This window comes from Aspergillus eucalypticola (assembly GCF_003184535.1).
Source record: "Aspergillus eucalypticola CBS 122712 chromosome Unknown BO83scaffold_5, whole genome shotgun sequence".
In the NCBI taxonomy this organism is placed as follows: domain Eukaryota; kingdom Fungi; phylum Ascomycota; class Eurotiomycetes; order Eurotiales; family Aspergillaceae; genus Aspergillus; species Aspergillus eucalypticola.
In genome coordinates this window covers 1346535-1366282 of record NW_020290279.1, presented here as the reverse complement: position 1 = coordinate 1366282, position 19748 = coordinate 1346535, and the positions used below count along the sequence as shown (strand labels likewise).

General features: G+C 49.6%; 7 protein-coding genes across 7 annotated transcripts; 4 read left to right on the top strand and 3 right to left on the bottom strand.

Moving 5' to 3' along the window:
• Positions 1 to 128: 128 nt before the first annotated feature.
• BO83DRAFT_355699 (non-structural maintenance of chromosomes element 4 family protein) lies at positions 129 to 2293 on the top strand. The gene is made up of 3 exons (XM_025529161.1): positions 129 to 664; positions 721 to 1566; positions 1625 to 2293. The coding sequence occupies exons 1-3, from the start codon at positions 358 to 360 to the stop codon at positions 1804 to 1806; spliced, it is 1335 nt and encodes a 444-aa protein (XP_025391366.1). The 5' UTR covers positions 129 to 357; the 3' UTR covers positions 1807 to 2293.
• A 278-nt stretch (positions 2294 to 2571) lies between these two features.
• Positions 2572 to 3629, top strand: BO83DRAFT_376139 (uncharacterized protein). The gene is made up of 2 exons (XM_025530637.1): positions 2572 to 2684; positions 2803 to 3629. The coding sequence occupies exons 1-2, from the start codon at positions 2591 to 2593 to the stop codon at positions 3489 to 3491; spliced, it is 783 nt and encodes a 260-aa protein (XP_025391365.1). The 5' UTR covers positions 2572 to 2590; the 3' UTR covers positions 3492 to 3629.
• A 382-nt stretch (positions 3630 to 4011) lies between these two features.
• Positions 4012 to 5357, bottom strand: BO83DRAFT_205635 (uncharacterized protein). Its single transcript, XM_025526674.1, has one exon. It carries the CDS (start codon positions 5101 to 5103, stop codon positions 4051 to 4053), a length of 1053 nt encoding a protein of 350 aa, XP_025391364.1. The 5' UTR covers positions 5104 to 5357; the 3' UTR covers positions 4012 to 4050.
• A 2730-nt stretch (positions 5358 to 8087) lies between these two features.
• On the top strand, positions 8088 to 9796 carry BO83DRAFT_355690 (MARVEL domain-containing protein). Its single transcript, XM_025529160.1, has 5 exons — positions 8088 to 8633; positions 8713 to 8869; positions 8932 to 9119; positions 9178 to 9227; positions 9285 to 9796. Exons 1-5 carry the CDS (start codon positions 8571 to 8573, stop codon positions 9319 to 9321), a joined length of 495 nt encoding a protein of 164 aa, XP_025391363.1. The 5' UTR covers positions 8088 to 8570; the 3' UTR covers positions 9322 to 9796.
• Positions 9797 to 10027: 231 nt separating this feature from the next.
• BO83DRAFT_415093 (uncharacterized protein) lies at positions 10028 to 12556 on the bottom strand (the record flags this gene model as incomplete). The annotated part of the gene is made up of 3 exons (XM_025534613.1): positions 11985 to 12556; positions 10096 to 11925; positions 10028 to 10047 (listed from the first exon to the last, which is right to left on the bottom strand). Exons 1-3 carry the CDS (start codon positions 12376 to 12378, stop codon positions 10028 to 10030), a joined length of 2244 nt encoding a protein of 747 aa, XP_025391362.1. The 5' UTR covers positions 12379 to 12556.
• A 760-nt stretch (positions 12557 to 13316) lies between these two features.
• Positions 13317 to 15351, top strand: BO83DRAFT_306682 (LCCL domain-containing protein; the record flags this gene model as incomplete). Its single annotated transcript, XM_025527305.1, has 2 exons — positions 13317 to 13831; positions 13884 to 15351. The coding sequence occupies 2 exons, from the start codon at positions 13317 to 13319 to the stop codon at positions 15349 to 15351; spliced, it is 1983 nt and encodes a 660-aa protein (XP_025391361.1).
• Positions 15352 to 16907: 1556 nt separating this feature from the next.
• BO83DRAFT_406296 (glycoside hydrolase family 43 protein) lies at positions 16908 to 18518 on the bottom strand. The gene is made up of 2 exons (XM_025533873.1): positions 17664 to 18518; positions 16908 to 17603 (listed from the first exon to the last, which is right to left on the bottom strand). Exons 1-2 carry the CDS (start codon positions 18207 to 18209, stop codon positions 16926 to 16928), a joined length of 1224 nt encoding a protein of 407 aa, XP_025391360.1. The 5' UTR covers positions 18210 to 18518; the 3' UTR covers positions 16908 to 16925.
• Positions 18519 to 19748: the final 1230 nt, after the last annotated feature.

The following is a 19748-nucleotide window of genomic DNA, read 5'->3' as shown; positions in this document are numbered from 1 at the left end:
CTGATTGGCGGGAGGCCTGGGGCAACAGCTAGCAATGACGCGGGGTCCTCTAGGATCACGTGCACCACGCGTTCAACGCGCGCTTCGGTGGATTTTGCCTGTGTTTGGCGACCAAGAAAGAGACATTCCGGAGAGAGTGATATCACGGGTTGCTATCGGGGACTCGATGAGCCCGTAGCTCCTGCTTATTTGCAACGCATCTGCTTATGCCTTCCTTTGATTCAGGACCTTCTTTGTATTTGTCCTTTGTCTTACTACCCGTTAGCCACTCGACCTGAGGCGGCCCCAATCGTGTTCTTTGTCAACCCCTCCTCCCCAACGGTGTGTTGTCGCAGAATATCTGCCCGGCGGCTAGAGATGGCACCTTCTCTTTCCCCTACATATTCGAACCACCCTGTGTCGCAAGGATCGCCATCCGATAAGGAGAATACCTCAAGTGCAACAGGGAACACCAAAAGAAACCAGCCGCAAACGATGGCACACGCCCGTAGAGCCAAGCGAGCTCGACTATCAGCAAGAGACTCTAATGTGCAAGCCACTCAGTCTCAAGTAGCGTCGCAGGCGACACGAAATAGTGTCAATCAGTTTTACGATCCGGATCAAGACCACCGAGAAAGGCGACAAGTTCGGAAGGGCCTCAGAGATTTGACGCGGGACCTCAACGGTAAGGCTGACACAGGCTCCGTATCTTGCCGCCGCGTCTGACATGGTTTATGGTAGACTCTAGGAATGAATATCTACAGGCTGGAAACCATGGCCTGCGTGACACCATCAAGAAAGCGAACGACATCTTCGAGAATGTCAAGCAGACTTCTGACGCAACCATCGATTCACGGCTGCTTGTTCAAGCGGCAGATCTGTCATACAAAAAGACGGCACAGTTGGTGCTGGGGGATGCTAGTGCAGGGATAGATGTGGATGAGTTTGTCTCTAAGTGTATCTCTTTCATGCGCCGGGCGCCTGCGGATTCCCAGGCTTCGATGCCTTCCAGCACCCAACGGCGGCGCACGGGTATCGGAAGGAGCCAGATGGACCCCAACGACAGCGACGAGGATCAGGGGGACGCGATGAACTGGGACTGGCTCGGGCGCGCTGCGTGTTTCTGCAGTAATGCCCGACCGTCAGTTCCTGGATTCCTACTGGGACCGCTTTCAGTACAGAAGCGCGTCCGGCAGCAACCTGTACGAAGAGCCCGTGAACGAATCGACCCAGCACGGGCCGTTGCACCGCAAGAACTGCAAGAAAAAGATCTGGACAGGCAAGAAACATCGAATCTGACGACCATGTGTGCCAGCATCAATCGACTTTTGGCTAGAACCCAAAACAACGGACAAGATGTGGTAGAGGCAGAATTGTCGCAGTTGCCAGATGACCCCGACGAAGATACGGTGCAAGAGGTGATGGCGAGGAACAATGTGGCCGATGATGGAGGTGTTCCTCTGTTCCAGTTCTGCATTAACCCGCACTCTTTCGGACAAAGTGTGGAAAATCTGTTCTACGTTAGCTTTTTGGTCCGGGACGGCTTGGTTGGAATCGCGGTGGATAGCCGGGGCTTGCCCACTTTGCGTGAGTCCTGCTCAGTACCCTACATGATATGAGTATTTGATTGACCACTCTCAAACAGATTCGGCAAAGCCTCATGCGCCTAGTGAGGCCCAGAGAAAGGGCATTAAGAAGCGTCAGGCCATATTCACACTCGACTTTGAGACCTGGCAAGAGTTGATCCAAGTCTATGACATCAAAGACTCCATCATTCCTCATCGGGAGGAAGAGACGCAAAATACAGCACAATCCTGGCAAGGCTAATTTCAGATGACTAGATTGGGTTCGGAGAAGTGCGTTGTGTATTGTTTATATTCTGTGGGACTGTTTTGATTATATGTCTGTGGATAACGTGATACCCATTCGGTGTGAACGGTGTTGGTATGGATTTTGAGCATGAATTTTGTCACGGCGTATGGGTGTCCTGAGTGAACTAGATACAGAGTGTGGTCCACAACTAGTCTAGCATCGCAGAGCTTGTCCCCAAGGTTTTGCATCCAGCAGAGGGATAAACACTGGTCCCTGGAGGGTAACTAGTGCTGCTGGCCAAATCGTCATTGGTTCAAAGACAGCCAAGCTCCCAACTCTATCTCCAAATCATTCCCCACCCAAGCTGAGTACCTTACAATTGGCATGTGGTTGACAGCTTATGTGGAGATGCATAAAGAATCAATGGTCCGACTTTCCTCGATGACTGGCAAGTTGAAGTTAGCTAAATACATAGTAAATGATAGTAGATAGTAGCTAGCACCTTCCGGAAATATTCACCAGGCACGTAACACCAGATTGTTCCTGCTGGTTGCGGGAACACAAAAGGACGGGCCCCGGGTGCCTTACGTCATAGGCTTTACGCCCGAGTGAATTCCCCAGGCAGAGCTACTGCTCGTCCCCGATCGATCCCGACCTTATCTTCTTTTGTACACCATCTCTCATCACTAGACTCTCGTGGTCTTTCACCCGTCCGCAGCTCGGTTTCACCAACACGCTGCTCCGCCGTACAACATTCATCATGGCGCCCCAGCTCTTCCCCGCCAATCCTTCAGAGGTCATGGTGATCCGCAATGTGACTTCCAACGTCATTACCTTAAGCTTGCCATTTGCGCGTTTCGGACGGCTCAAGTTTGGTGGACGTGGTACTCTTGGTTCGCACTTCATTTCCTCTTTTTTCACTCCGGTTTACACTTTCCCGGTGTCATTTCCAATTCAAATCTAATGTGCGCATGTCATGCTAATGGTATCTTATAATATTGATGAAAATAGTCAAAATGGAAACCGGTTCCGTCGCCGTCTTCTCTCCTGTTAATCTGACTCAAGAAGTGCGTGATACCATTACCGGTCTCGGAGGCAACGTCAAATACATCGCAGCTCTAGATATGGAACATCATATTCACTTGACCGCCTGGAAAGAGGCATTCCCTGATGCTGCCATTATCGCTCCCGAAGGGCTCTGGGAAAAGCGTCAGTCCAACCCAAAAACCAAGGATTCCGCACCTTTCGAACACGTCTTCCGCAAGGACGCAACTGGAAAACAGAAGATCTCGGAAGAGTTTGACGCGGAATTCGAGACGGAATATGTGCATGGCCACCCTTCGCGCGAACTTGTGTTTTACCATCGCCCGTCCCGCTCGCTCATTGAGGCCGATCTTTTGTTCAACTTGCCTGCGAGGGAGCAGTACTCCAGGACTCAAGAGAGCGCCACGTCGGGCGTTTTCACCAAGATGTTCTCTCCATTGATGTCCGCTTCTTCACCCGCGACTTGGCAGAAGAGGTTCGTCTGGTATGTCCTGTCCAGTGGGGATCGGCAGGCTTTCACCGAGTCCATCCGCAGAATCGACAAGTGGGATTTCAATCGCCTGATTCCTTGCCATGGGGATGTCATTGAGAGCGGCGCGAAGGGGGTTTTCCGCACCGTCATGGAATGGTTTCTTGCTGATCGGAAGCATGTGTAGTACGACAGATGAATGGCCGGTCTAATTCGTTAATGTCTTACCTCCTGGATTCCCTTACTCGTTTAATCTTCCGTCTTGTTTTCTTTCGAGGGACGCGAATTGAGATATCCTGAGAACGACAGCTTGCTGTCTCGTGGTGTTCTTTAATGACATGCTTTCATTGTACAAATAGCCTAATATGAAAATAGTCATGAGAACCAGCTGCGCTGTGACTGAATATAAGCGGACATTGTGCGCTCTTTGGTGGGCACTCCCTGTATTTATGTAGATCTTGTGCGCTCCCTTACATCGGGTGAAATTCAGGTACGGCAATGATTAGCGGCCATCAAGCAAAAATGTTAACACAGCATGTTACAAGTCGATCCAGGCTATATCACTGGCCACTCAGCAAACGGGTGACACGAATGTTTCAGCACGAAGAATCCCCACTGTCGAAGCATGCTCATCGCATCGTCGACCGCATACTAAACATAACTATCTAGACGATATTTTTCATTGCTCTATATACAGTGTGTACTCTAAAGCCTAGACAAAAGCCCCACACCACACCGCACCAAATCTATAACCACACCGGCGGAGAAACATTTCTAGATACCTCCAGGATGCTGTTCAGCTCCTCAGCTGGAGTCCGTCCCATCCCACACTCAGTCGCGACCCCAAAGTCCGACACGACTGACTTAGCCGTCTGGATTTTCCGGCGAGTACCCTCTTCATCACGGGCATGCACGACCCCCAAGTACAATCTGGTATCTTTGCCCATCTTCAGCCCCTTCAAGGGCTCAAAGTAAGCAACATCATCCCGATCCTTAGGCACAGGCATATGCACCCAATCAACCGGACGAGGCTGGAGACGCTCGAAGATATTATTCGCCAGCTCGACCAGAAGACCGAGATCCTCCGGCTCGATGAAATGCTTGTGGCCCAGGTCCCCGTAGCACAGGTGGAATCCAAGTGGAACCTCGGCGGGGATGAGAGCGATGTTGCTGACGCGTTGAATACGCTCTAGCACGCCCTCCATCACGGGCGAGAAATGAGGCTTGAAGAAGGGGTCCGGGAGCCGGCCGCGCTCGTTCTCAAGCGCTGTGATTTCGAAGCACACATCCCATTGCAGGGCGAGGTCGTGGGCAGGGATGCTCTGGATGATAGATTGGACTGATTCGATCATGCGCTGCTCGTACAGGGGGTCCAGCTGAGCGTGGAGTTCTGCGCGTGTGTGGCCCTGCACGCAGTTCAGGGGTAGGGGGAGTGAGACTTGGAAGCGGACTCCCGAGGGGATGATCTTCTGGTCTCGGAGCTTGAGGAAGGTTTGGTAGGATTCTAGTGCGACTGTGTCGTATCGGGTCGGCTCGATGTCGTTCAGGGTGAAGCCGGGATGGTCGGCGGGTAGGTCGGTTCCTCCGAGGAAGTGGTGGATGGCTTCCTTGGGGAAGCTGTCGACTTGCCAGCGGATGTAGTTGTCGCGGATGCCAGTTTCGCCGTCGGGGATGGAGAAGAGTCGGTCTGGTAGTGCGGTGGGGATCTTATGGAAGACTTCTTCCGTTGAGGAGAGGGGGATGCTGCCTAGTAGGAGGACACCGGATGGTAAGGTGCTTTCTTGGATTTTAGTGGACATGTTGATGGGCGTCGGGTTGGGATGGGATTGTTAGGATATGCCAGAAACATAGATGGGGGTTTGGAGGGACGGGGAGCAGTGCGGGGTGACAGTGGAAATAAGTAGACAGGCCCTGTTCCTGCCATTGTGCCAACTACGCGTTCGTACGACATTTGTCTCTCACTAACATGCTGGGATTGTTGTTAGTGTAGGCGATTCTTTGATGTGATGAGCCCGCAAGTATCCACTTGTAGTGGAGAATAGACAAGGCCCGAACCATGATCCATGCGGCGCTGGCAGGGTCCGACAGGTGCACGTCGACGATCATTATGGCCATTGGATGGACAGTAATGGCTGGTTTCGAATGATCTCAGTCTAGCAGCTCAGCTGTACAGTCTATTCTGTCTGGAGGCTATGCTCGCTGTGAGGCGATTGGATACTAATTCCAGGATGCGGCGGTTTTTGTCTCTCCCCTCTTGCGGCTATGCTTTCCGTCAATAGCAAAATACACCCTACCTAAGCCCCCCGGTCAGAAGCCCGCGACTGACTTTCCTCCATCTACACATTCCTTCTGTTCATTCTTGGTCGTCATGTCCGGCAGCATGGCGCCCTCAGAAGATTTCTTTTTTAGCAAGCGCATGCCATTGGTGACATGAGCCCGAATGAAATAGCTGCCGATCTCGGTCTGCTCTTCGCGTTGGCTGCGGTCCTGGTCCGAGTGTTGTCCTGATGTTGCTCGCGGGCTCCATTCGGATGGGATGCTTGGTAACATTATGTTCACTCCTTTATAAAGCAGATCTTTTCGGACCAGCTGGATATTATGTCGGTTTGAACTCTGGGAAATCACACCTTGACTCATACATCGTCTCGGAAGATCGATCGCAGTATGGCATCCGTCTCTCATACGACATCATCTATGAGCCTTGGTCATGCACATCAAAGATCGAGTCTGTGAGGAGCTGAGGAGGAGCAAAACTGATATTCTCACTATGGACGTTGCTAGTGACCGTGGTTGCCAAAAGCGGGTCGAGAGCATCAGGCTCAGGAGACACTGCCTACAGTATAATTCTGCTGGGGGCCGTAGGAATATGGTTAGGAGTAACCTCAAGTATGGGCCAGGTAGGTTAAAGTATGGGCCAGGTAGGCTAGTCCGGCCATCGGCCTATCATAATTAGGAATCTAGACCCAGTTCTCATAGAAGAGTAGGCTTTCCCTTCGCTCGCAGAAGACGATAGAGACCCCGAAGTAATGGTCTTTCTTCATGGCCAGATCTTTCAGAATGCCTTGGCTACGTTGCCATGCGTATAGGCTCCTCGGGAGATAGTAGGCGACTGGGTCGATGTAAAGATAGTTTGTACTTATTCAGTACTTGGTATCTTCCGGACTAGTAGTGGCCTGCAGGGCCATATTAGTCTGATTGCTTGTAATAGCATGCATGATCTAGTCCCAGTCGGTAAAAGTAGCACACACGTCCAGAAAGGCTGTCTAGATATCATGGTTCTCCGGAGTTTCCAGTGGAGCCAGATTTATGGGTTGGACTCATACTGGTGCATCATGAAGGGCGCAGATGTTGGTAGGTCGAGCGGGCATAACACATAAGTTATAGTAATATAAGCTGATAAGATAGGAGAGTATATTCTGAACCTTTCATAGTAAATTTCCTATAAGATGTAGATGTGTTCAACTGGAATAGATTCATTATAAAGGGGAAATGTGCCAGCTGGGAAAGCGCAAATGGGGTGTCCTTTTTGATAATTAGTACAAGGCTGCACTGTGACATGTGACGCAGCCAAAGCCCGTGGAAAGAATCTCCGGCGTTGCGCCCCTTTTGGTTGCCGTAAGCTTAAGGTTTCCACGCGCTAAACTCTAGAACTTCGGGGTCTGTCCGATTTATAGGAATACCCCTGGTTGGTGGACTTCGGAGGATATTACCCATAAATGAAGCCTAGAACAGTGTTAAGTTCTCCGTCATCAGATTTTGTTGTCAACACGTACTTCGTAGACCTACCTACGAAGTTCTTTAGTAGCAAGTTGATAGATCAGGCAACACCCACCACAGGTGAGAAGGGTCCGACTACCGGCCAGGCCTTGAAATCCCGGCTGCTGTCACTCAAGACGATCGGAATGTGAAGAAATGACGTAGGTGTGTTACTAATTACGAGGGCAGCTGAGTTATAGTAACAAGATATCACCGAGTATCTGCAAATTAATGGCTTCTACTACGTCGTGCCCACTGGTTCCTGTACAACAACAACAGCCTTTACTGGCAGCGCCACATTAAACTACGTGTTCTAGGCTGCCACGCAATCTCCCCTGACGTCACAGCAACTACCACTGTTTACGGTTTTGGTTGTTTCTTTCGCGTGTTGATTTTTCGTGTTGTTTTATCCTCCCCCTTTTTTTTTTCATTTCCCTTCCATGGGTGACCGATCAGATTATTAAGTCTTGGGTCATCCGGTCGGATTGATGGACAGTCGGATGGACTGACTCCAGCGAGTACTCCATCCACAGGGCGGGATAAACATGGGTCACTCACACCCACTAGGAGAAAAGAAGGGACTGGCAACGATCCCCTAAACCGGAGGGGGTAAAGTCGGGGCGCTATTGAAGTTAGCGGGTGGATGTGCGGTGGAGAGGAACAATAGCCTAGTGATGGGGACCAGTGGAGAGCAATAGGTACGATTTTCCAACAGCTTTTTTTTTCTTTTGCAAGCGAGTGGTTCAGCCTTAAAGCAGGTCGCTCTGCAGATTATACGATGAAATGTATAGAATGTGGCTGAGTAATTCTATATGTGGCACTTCTTTGATGGTTGCCTATAAGTTGGACCATAGGATGATAACTGGGTACCTAGAGCTGCGGACTCGGCGCAAACACAGCCCATCGTAGCATTGTGACGCTCTCACCCGATCAAAAAGGACCACTAATTAATATAATTTCTTCACACCGAATTGAAAAGAAGGAAAAATTTACTTTATACTTTGTAGAAACTTCCCACCCTATCCCCATCCGCTTCTCGCCAGCGGGTCGATCAGTTACCCAGCCTGGTTGAGGAGAATGTTGCGCACTGAACGTTGGGCAGGACGCAAGATTGTGGGCTGGCCAATCGTAGTCTCAAAAGCGATGTCATGTCACTGGCAGACCCGGTGATCAGAACAGACTAGAATTACTAGAAAGGAGTCGATGAGCAAGGGAAATTGATTTCCCCCCCTCGTCTTTCTTGGGTGTTTCCTCGTCCAAGAAAATTCGTGTTGCGGATCATCGGCTCCTCTGAGTAGCTTGATCGTCATTTCGATTATTTAAATCACACCTCCACCTCATCTTCTTTTTACTCTCCTCTCGTCGCTTCTTGCTGGCTATTCTACCGGTTTACTTCTCGTTCCTGCTTCGGTGACGCTAGCTATCTACTTCGTGCTTACCCCAACAGCTACTACATCATACTATTGGCGACCCTGCATTTGCATCGACTCCACATCACCTAATCGCCAACATGCCTGTTATCTCCCGCCTAATCTCCATTGTCTTTCGCGTCGCGCAAATTGTTTGTGGTGCGGTATGTATTTCATTGTGATTACTGAAAAAATTGTTCTGCTCTCTATTTCACACGCTAACATAGTTATCAAATTCAATAGGTCGTCGCTGGTATCATCGGTCACTACCTTGCCCAATACAGTGGTGACGCATGGCCTGAGGCCCGCTGGATTTACACCGAAGTTGTCGCCGGGTTATCAATCCTCCTTGGCCTGATATGGCTCATACCATTTTCCTCTGGATTCTTTTCCTGGCCATGTGCGTCGGCACATCTCCCTTCTTTACCTCGCCGCGAATGCTGACTCGTTCCTTTTCCGCAGTTGACGTCATCATCTCCCTTGCGTGGTTTGCCGCATTCGGTATCCTTGTCAACGCCATTCACAAGTTGAGCTGTGGCAGTATCTGGCACTGGGGTGGTCTCTACCGCAACAATACCTGCAGTCGCTGGAAGGCTGCTGAAGCGTTCAGCTTCATCTCGGCCATTGTCTGGCTTGCTTCGGCGCTTGTGGTATGTTTTAGTATACCCCCCTGCTGACTATATATGCATACTGACGATCGTGATACAGGGTCTCTGGTTCACTTTCCGTGTTAGGAAGGATAGCACTGCTCCTACCTAGTAAGTCAAATCATGACCGTCATTGTGAGAAATTCGATACTGACAATGTCACATCAGTGGTCGCCGTCGCTTCTTCGGCCGTTCTGCCGTCTAAAACATGGAAAAGTCCCAGCGCTTATTAGCTGGTCCATTTGCACCATGGACTACGAATACTCTATCTGACGGAGTCTTGGAAGTGCCGCGCATGTGCTTTGCGCCACGCAAATTACTCGACTCTAACGCTCTTTTCACGTGAAACGTTGATTAATGCTTTTAATACATGATTGCCGCCAACACTAGTACTAATTTTGCTCGACATTCTGCTTCTATATATGGTGGAGGCTTTGAGGAGATGAGATGAGATGATATTATGATTTGCTTTGCTTATACCCACCTATACCTGTTTGAGATGGTTGCTATTTAGAGGTACTGAGGCGTCCATTCGTTACTATACCCCGGGAGCTGAGTCTGAGTGCCGAGCCAGACATCTGATGTCGAGCACGCGCACTTGAATAATTTGCTTCAATATACTATATCATAATATCAGAACTGAAACAGTTGAATTATATACCAATTTACTGAACTCCCATCTAATATCTACGCTACATATCTTCATATGGAAACAGCGATCATGTGAAGATACATGCATGTGTCAGGTGATCAAGGCAACAGCATCCTTACAGACTCCTTCCTGCCCGCCCCTTTTCGTCGTTAGGAATCGAAGAGGGTCATGATCTATTCGAGCTTTCTCGATACAGCACCAAGTCTGCAGATCTCTCCGGCGATTGAGTTGAGATACTGCTCTGGCGCAGTTGTAGATATCAGCATCCACCGCCCCCGCCTGTATGATACATCAGATCAACTCATATAGAGACGAGGAAGAACTTACCACCACATCCTGAGCTCCCTCCCCCTCCCCCTCCCCCTCCCCCTCCACCACATCCGCCAGCACCACCGCCACCGCACCCTGCAGAAGCACCACAAGCAGCTGCATTCCCACAAGAGACACAGTTTCCAGTCGCGATAGAAGAGCTGCACGTTCCGGAAATACAATTCCCTTGCCCACTGAGCGATCCGTCCGTACAGTAAGGATTGTCATTGAACAGCTGTTCAAGTCCATCTACAAGCTTCTCGATGCCATCGAAGAAATTCGAAATGGCGTCGGCGGTCTCATGATTATTCTCATGGTTGACCTCATCTTCCTCGTATGACAACATGCTTATCTCGTCCTGAGAAACAACTGTGTCTGTAGTCGGACTGATTGGCAAGACAAGAGAGTTGACCGCTGCGATGGCAGATCCAAGCGCCTTGGAAGAACGAGAATGTTTTTGAGCCCGCCTGAGGGACTTCCTGTAAGCTTCTAGAAGTTGCAAAGCTTTGGTTTCTCTCATGATTCGGTTGACCTCACTATTCTGAAGGCGAACAGCACTGTGAATAGAGATGTGCGGCCCACTATCAGACTTAGAGGCATGATCATGCTGTCTGTGCAACTCATCAACGGCTTTGCGAGCATCGGAAAGCCACAACAATGATGAGCGGAACTGACCGTAGAGATCGGGATAGCGGATCGCCTCGCAGAACCAACAGACGCATTCGCTGTAGATCTTCCCATCGGTAACCTCACGGTATCTTTTGCAAGTCCATTCAAATCCATTGGTTAGTTTTAGCTCATCAACCTTGTCATTGTGGTCGATGAACTGCATTGGCCTATTGGTTAAACGCACGCTATAGTTGTAATATTGTCTGGGAGAAAGTTGGTGTGTGTGCCATGCCAAATCCACATCTAGCGTCGGTACGGCCATTTCTTTGGGGTTATCAGCCATGATCCCGAAGAAGACACTGTACTTTCTGATCAATCGGCTTATGGTGGCGTGGAGAGTCGGTGACCTAAGCCAGTTGATACGGTCCATTTGCTGAATGAACTTGCCCTGTCTGATGACAGCGCCGAGCAAGTCCAGGGAGAATGGGCTAGAGTTATCCCAGTATCGAGAGATCATCCGACGGATGCATATCTTCTCAGCCCGAGTGGGCTGAACCTTTGAGAAATGTGACTCGTGTGCCATCTGCAGGACTTTGCGTTCTTGGACTCTTTTCCTGAGATAATCGCGCACAGCGGCGATACTGTGGCATTGATTGGCCTTGGGATCGGTAAACTCCAGGATGTCGTCCGCCACAACCCGGATAAGTTGGCTTGGATATAAGAATGCTGCTTCTTTCCAGCTCATGGACACTGGGAATGGGACACCACGTAAGTTGTAGAAGCACCCGGGCATAGGTCGACTCTGATCCCGCACTGACCGCACATCCTGACGCCACTTGGCCAGCTTCAGCCGGTCATGGTTAATAAGGTAATCACAATTGTGGCAGACAGCACGGAAGCCTTTGTCAGCTAAGCCTGTGCAGTTGTCAAAAGGAAGGTTGACGTCTGTCATGTCTTGGCCCGCTGTCCAGTTGACGATGACCTCGGTGCCGCAGTTCGGACATTGAACAATGGTAGTGAGCGGATCAAGAAGGTTGTCCCAACTAGAACCGACCTGAGACTCGAAATACCGGCACGCTTCCCCAGTTGCCGTGTAATCAAAAGTTGTGTCATCGATCTGCCGATCAACAAGCTCCCAAGGGAAACCTGCACCCCAAACGTACATCTTGCCATACCGGATACAGTCTTCGAGATACTTGCGTGGATTCAGCATATGCGAGTGCCACACCATAAGTACATCTATCCCATGCCTTACGTTAGTAAGCAGTGTTTGCCAGTTTGAGATCAGAATTACTCACCTAGGGGTGGAAGGATATCTTGGTGCCATTGCACTATTTTCTCAGGCTTGACGACATTGGCATAAGCATTTCTGCGAATATCTGCCATTTTGGGAAGCGGTTTCGAGCTTGGGAGACAACGGAACCACCAATTTGTGTATCGTTTCACAGCCCGTGCGACATATACAGCCCAGCGCTTCTCCTTAACCAAGGCATGGTATTTGTCTTGAGCATCACCCTCTCGATGTCCGTCTGTGTCGTGAAGCCCGAAAAGCCCGTCATTGTTGCTAACTACATCTCGCAATTCAGCAAACGCTGAGAGAAGCTTGAGATGAGTGACACATTGCTTATGGGTGACATATCCTGGCTCTGAAGAGGGCGATGTCGACACATCGCTCAATAGGAAAGAAGTCATGCTTGAAGAAACGCTCCCAAATGCTTCTCAGTCGTTTTGAAGTGAAGATCCTCTTATTTGCTCATATCGACGTTCGGTGACTGAATACATACCTCATCTGTGTAGAGAGCAAGGCTGCGAGAGGCATCCTTGACAAGGCTGTGAGGCTGGGTTGTGTTCAGGTGGCTATTGGCTGCGGTCATCCACCACGGTAACACGGTCAGTTTGGCAAGTTCGTATCTGCGCAATTGTTCCGTGAAATATTATTTGAGCTGACTAAAAAGCAAATCCACTGATAGTCATGTGTAAGGAAGGCAACAGAAAGGCAACAAATTAGGAGAGGCGTGATGGTCAGGCTATGCCATAGAACCATTCAGTGTTCTGTAGCTCCCTTTCTCATGTATGAAGAAACTCTATCTTGCCAAGCTTACAAACAACAAGGCTAGCCATGTCCGGTATACTCGATGCGATTAACACATATACATCATTCAATGCGGCGGTTGCAAGGCTGCGAGAAGATTAGTGTAAGGAGCGAACTTCTACTGCCATGGCTTTTGATAGCGATTGCTTCCAGCATCTGGCAAGATATAATACTGACCAGCTTTACAGGTCTCTCACTTTTTATTGACAGGGGCAATCGGATATGCGCTTTTCCAATGATTGCGCTTGATAGGGAAGAATGGAAGCCAGCGAGGTTGCAGACTGTTTTCGGGGGAGGGACATCCTGGCATACTTGAGTGGCACCAACAATTTCTTAATGACGGCTTTCAGCTAGTTATCGTTGCACCGGTACAGCTCTTCAAAATCCATACCCTTGGAAAGGGTTCTATACTCAATGTGTTGGTTTTGCCTAATCCAGTCCATGATGACTAACTGGCGAGCTTCCGAAGCAACCGTTCATTCTTGAAATTGAATTGAGTTCTCCCGCGGTTCTTCCTCACAATACCGACGGAGCAACAATGCGCCCGGAGCACCCTTCAAGAAGCAGGTCAAGATCTCCATCGTCCTCCTACGAAAAGACATCCCAAGACTACCCGTTGGCTGTCTTTGATCCGAATGAGATTGACTCCGAAAGCAGTCAGTTCATAACGGTTGGGCGGGAAAGTTCCGACTCCGCCCGGCCCGACCAGCGAGAGACCACGAATGAACCATTATTGCCAACTTCAACTCACCACCCCCGACGCATAGCGCCGGAGCCATTTTCATGTACACTTTCTGGGATCCGCGCGTGGGTTAAAGGCCCGCCATACCCACACCGGTATCAGATCACCCCATGGTTGCAGCGCTGGCAGACGGCACCAGGCCGCCTTGTGGAGCGTTATTTTCCGAGCACCCGTGCCAAAGTTTGGCTATTGCTGGGTTGCATATGCGCCTGGGGTGTCATATTCCTCTCCATCCTGCATTCTTCTGTAGCTAGTCAGCAAGTCTCCGGATACGGTGCGCCTGTCAAGCTATCATGTAACGCTAGACTATGGTATGTCGCTTGCTCGTGGTTCTAGGATGTTCTTAAACTCATCTCTATGCAGGCCAAATTCGACCGACTGCGGTCTAAATGGGGATTCCTGCCGCCCCTTTGACAATGGGGCATTTGCCTTTCGCTGCCCCGCAAGTTGTGCAGATGCTATGCTGCTAGAGCCGTACTTTGTAGGCCCGGAAGAGTACAATTATCGTCCTCTTGTTATCGGGGGAACTGCAGATGGTGATAATACTGATGCCATCTACCGCGGAGATTCAGCCATCTGTCCTGCAGCACTACACGCTGGTCTAATAGACAGTCAGAAAGGCGGCTGTGGCGTGTTGCGTCGAACGGGCGAAAGAACCAAGTTTCCGTCAGTGACAAGGAACGGGATCGAGAGCATTGGATACGCCTCATACTTTCCACTCTCCTTTACCTTTGGCGGAGAGTCGTCCGAAACAAGCTGCCAGGACCTACGTTGGCCACTCTTCACCTTTTCAGTCATCGTAACGACGTTACTATCTTTGTTCATCACATCTCCAGCAGCATTCTACGCCAGCATCTACTTCATCGTCTACTTCCAGGTCGCTCTGTCCTCCGACCCGCCCTACTCCCCCGACTACTATGAAGTGGTATCCACAGCTCTAGGACGATTCCTGCCTTGTGCCTTTGTCGGCTTTGCAATGTACTACTTCTGTGTTCGCAAAACTTTGACAGACCTCACCGCACACTGGGACAAGACTGTCCTCTGGCTGGGAAGCTGCTGGGTCGGCGCCCTCAACACCGACACATTCGACAAGATCCCTATATCACGCCTCACACCACATGACATCCAACAACAACCAGGAGCTATACCCGCATTGATCATCATCGTCGGCCTCCTCGTCGCCATCGTCCTCACCCAAGCCATCGCTTTCCGCAGAGAAGGCCGCATGCCAAAAATGCTTCTTCTTTACGGAATCATGGTCTGCGGCGTGATTGCCCTGATGCTTGTTCCACACATGAACCTTCGCATCCACCACTACGTCCTCAGCCTCCTCTTCTTACCCGGGACAACGCTCCAAACGCGTCCTAGTCTGCTTTACCAAGGTCTCCTTATAGGACTGTTCATCAACGGTATTGCGCGCTGGGGCTTCGACAGCATACTCCAGACATCTGCGGCATTGCTGGACGGCGCGCAGCTGGGCAGCGTGCTGCCTGTCATTGGTGCTCCTGCTATTCTGTCAAGTCAGAACATCATGTTCAATTTTAATGATGTAGATAAGGATGCAGATGGTATTAGCGTGCTCGTTAATGATGTTGAACGATTCAGGACGTTCAAATCTGATGATGGGATGTTGGAGTCGTTCAATTGGACGCGGCATCTGGACGGTGAGCCGGAGTATTTCCGGTTCGGATATATCAAGGTCAATGCGTTGGGTGGGATTTGGTATGAGGATTTTACGAGGCCGGGTACTTGGGAGAGTGAGGGGGATTGGGCTCCTCCTGATGCTGATTATGGGGATGGTACTGGGTCAGCCTCACCGTCTTTGGCATGATTACCTAGTTGGGTAATATTTGGGTGGATATATAAAGGTGGATAGGTATATATGGATGTTGCATAGTATATTGCGATATAGACGATTTGGATAATGTGAATGCGCATTTTATGCACATGCCTTACTCAGCATGGGGTGCAGAGCAGTCTGGATAAATCATGATCACGTGCCATCCACGTCGATTACAAAAACCACGCGCAGTTCCGCGAAGCAACACACCACATGTGTAATATCTTAGATGATGAGCCGCTCGACGCGACTCTTGATTATTCATAGCTGTTTTCTAAAAACTTCTATGGATAGCGCTTTTCTAATCTCAATGACGATAAACCACACACAAAGAGCTTTCTCATGACACCCTTTAATGATTGATATCAGGCAGTGGACTTCATCCTTCGGGAGACCGAATGGAAGAAGACATCTGACCCAAGCGTGGATGAATGAGACTGAACAGAGATCTAAGAGATTACCAAGCTGCATAATTCTTTCTCAACATGCCCTTTTCACCTCTATATTGTTGGCAGAGGAGTGTCCTTAATGATGTTCGGGGATATCCTTGCCTTGCTTTGCTCAACTCACTTTTTTTTTTCCATATAATACTGACCACTTTCACTTCTTCTTTTCTTGATATCGATGATATTTTCCCTTAATTTTCAGCACTAACCATTTTTCTCTGATATATTTGCAAAACCACACCATTTTTCTCTGCTTCTATTCCATGATGCCACCGCCAATGATGACAAAAGAAATCTAGCACTTTACTCCGAGACTCTTACACATACACATATTACTGCTCCATCTGTTTCTCTTCATGAAGATAACGATGTTCGAGCACGGTCAATGAGGAGTGATGTTTTCAACGGTAGTTTTCAATCTGATGGCTGTGTCTTATCCTTCCCTTCTTTATTACCTGTTTCTCTATTACCCCTATGTTGAGATCAATTTAAGGCTGAGATTGCTCATACTTTATGTCAGTTGTATGTCTGCTACTAATTACAAACCACAAGATGCAGTGAGATTGCTAATATATCCATTAATGATATGGATTCTGCACATGATAATATCATAGAAGATAGCTAATTACACAAAACACACAGGATAGGATATTGAAAATCAATGATATGGACAAGAGATGGATGAAATAAGTCATCAAAAGCAGAAGCAGCAACAGACAGCCCAGTGACGAATTCATATGAAATCAAAAGCCAAATTTGCATGGTATCCGGCATTGACGAGTGCTTCCTCGCATGAGTCACCTACTATTATCTGCCTGGAAACCGGTGAGAACCTGAGAGCTAATCTGAGGGCTGTCTGTGCTGCTTTTATGTTTTATTTTGGTCGGAGGATGGTGTGTATGGAATCATTCTGCTATATCCTGAGAGTCTTTTGAAAATCATATCTGTCTATTTCATATAGCTCCTGAGGGATATCAATATGCGGAAATTAGACAAGCGGGTTCGTCCATCGATGACTGCCTGCAGCTCTACTTGTGCATGAAATAAGGTCTATAACTTTTATCCAGTTATGTACATCATAACCAAATCTACCATATCTATAATACATCAAAACCACCCTCAAAGCGCCGCCGGCAAAATGGTATAATTCGCCGTAATATTCATCGCCGCAGCAAACATACACCGATAATCGCCACAAAAAGCATGAAAAACAATCTTACTTCCATCAATCGAAGCCGTGGCACCTCCAGGCGACTTCAATCCAAAGTCCCCGGTTCGAAACAAAGGTCTCTCGGCCCTGGTATACGGCCCCTTCAACGACGTCGACCATGCATACTTGACACTATACTTTGACGAGGTATAGCAATGCGAGGAGAAGAATAGATAGTAGATACCTCGATCAGTGCGGATAATATCCGGAGCTTCGACTAACGGTCCGTCGACTTTCTCATTAGTTAGGATTTGGACGGGGTCACCGACGGGAGTGACGCCGTCGTCGTTGAGTTGCTGCAGCATAATGGGTGTCGACACGATGGGTTTCTTGCCGTTGTTGCAGTCCCCGCCGTGACCGACGCTGTTGCCGTCGACTTTGTAGACGACGTAGAGGGTCCCGTTGACGTCTTTGAATGGGGCGGGGTCGATGGCGCCGCCGTGGTCGCGAGGACAGGCGAGGGTGCTGTTGTGCGGGATGTACGGCCCTAGGGGACTTGTGCTGTTGGAGACGGCGGCGCCGACGCAGTGGTGGCGGAGCCAGTCTTTGAGTTCGCCGGAGTAGTAGAGGACGAAGCGGCCGTCTTTCTATTATATATTTAGGTTGGGGGTTGTTATGTTTGAGAGTAGTATGTGGGGTTTACTCACACGTTGAATCACATCCGGAGCGTACTGATTCATATTCGTTTCCCAGCTACTCATTGCCGGCATGACATCGTATCCTTGCAGCCAGTCCCAGCTGCTGAAGTTTCGTGATGTCGATACCGGGACGTGAGGAACATCGGGATTATCTGATGTGGCCACTGTAGCGTATGCATACCACGTGCTGTTCACCTGGATTAGACCCGGGTCGGGGAAATCATGCACGACGCGGACAGGACGATTGGCGCTGTTGTAGTAGCTGGGATCGTCGTTGTGGGCGTCGTCCACCAGGAGAACTACTGGGACGGTTATCACCACCACGATTATGGCTACGCTTAGAGCTATCAGGGTGATGAGCCATGTTATCTTCTTTCGCGTCCAGATCATGGGTTTTTTTGAGCCGCCTGGGGGGGTGTCCGCTGAGGGCGGCTTGGTGGGTGATATAGTACTATCACTATGGCCCTCATCCTCAGCAGTATCTGTGGATGGGGTGGATTGTGTCCATTTTTTGCTGGTGCTGCTGCTGTTCAGCAGTGATGGGAGGCCTTTCATGGTATCCACCTGGGTCAGAGTGTACTTGCTGGGATGTTGCCATCCGCGCGCGCGAACCAGGGAATGTTTTGGGTCTGGAGGGTGGCATTTACTACCTTACTGTGTTTGGTGGTTAGGGGGAGAAGGTAGCTGGGCCAATGAGGTGAGCCATTGGTGGAAAAGGAGTAGAGGTTTTGAGGGTCAGTGATCACGGATCATGGCAAACAGATGATAGGAACGATGGTGAGGAAAGTTTGGAGTCAAGCACGCAAGTCATGGTGAAACCGGCCGAGCGAGACTTGACCTGTCTGACCATTCCTAAGATGTGAGTGGACGGGACGATCAGCCACTGCCAACAGTGTCGGAAATGTCAAATTCCTGTTCGCTATTCTGAGAGATCCAGATCCGCTCGATCCCCTGCTTACCTCAGCGGCTAGGTCAACATTCTTTTATTCCTGGGTTATCACTTAATGGATTTGGTGGTGTAGCAGAGCAGGGAGGAATAGTACAGCCACATCGTATGCTTGACAATGGGCGACCGGGTGTATGCATTCTGGCTGAGTCTACAATTGTAGGTCTAGCTCGTGATGCTTCTATTGATAGCGATCAGTACCTTGGGTTATGACAAGCCACCTACAACCACAGCTCGTTTCCGTGTTCCTTGGATGAGAAAGAATCCTGATTGTAAGGTTCCATCTGCGGGAGTTCACGACTCGGTTCAGGCACTGTAACATACAACGTGGGAATAGTTTCTCAAGGTTTCAGGAACTCATCCAAGGTCCGGAGATGCGCTTATCTATATCTGGTATGTAGCGGGCCTGGAAGACCGCAAAGAGCCATTCAACGCCTGGGGAGGTTCCACGTGTTGCACGTGACCGTAGAGAAGAAAGGGGGATCTGGACATTGTCCTCAACACAACTAGGAGCATCCAAGCAACTATGGAGTACCACAGAACAAGTTACACCTGAAGAGTGGAAGATGTGTGTATGTGTGTTTTGCTGTGGAATAAATGGAAATTGTCAACATGACAGAAAGAGTATAGCGTGGACTGCAGATCAGATACTGTGATAAGTGTGTATTATGCTGCGAAGTTGACATGGCCAGTGGCTGGTGGTGGAGGAGATATCGAGCCAATGATAGCTGCAGTGGTTATTGCTTGGCCCTGGTCCGCGCCCTGTAAGTGGACGAGGCATGCAGGTCAAGCAATGTAGGTGGCTTTCACCTGTCACTATCACGCAGAATGGTCATCCCAACACTCCGTACAAGTTCATCTACTAAGCGCCGGAGCCAAGAAGTCGGGGGTGCAGCAGCCGGCCCAGCGTATGACGCGGCTTCACCAGGCTGACGCAGTGTCCACCCTGCAGGCTACGTAAACCACGTCTTCTTTGAATGGGCTGAGCGGGTGTGCCCCTCAGCTTAACTCCGATGTGAATGGGGACACGATTCGTGGTAGAGAGTGATGCGAAAGCAAGAACCCTTTCACCCAAAAAAAGGGTCGCCTGGAGATAGAAGTAACCTTATTGCAGCAGGGACTGCTCAGGGATCTAGACCGCGTAGTGG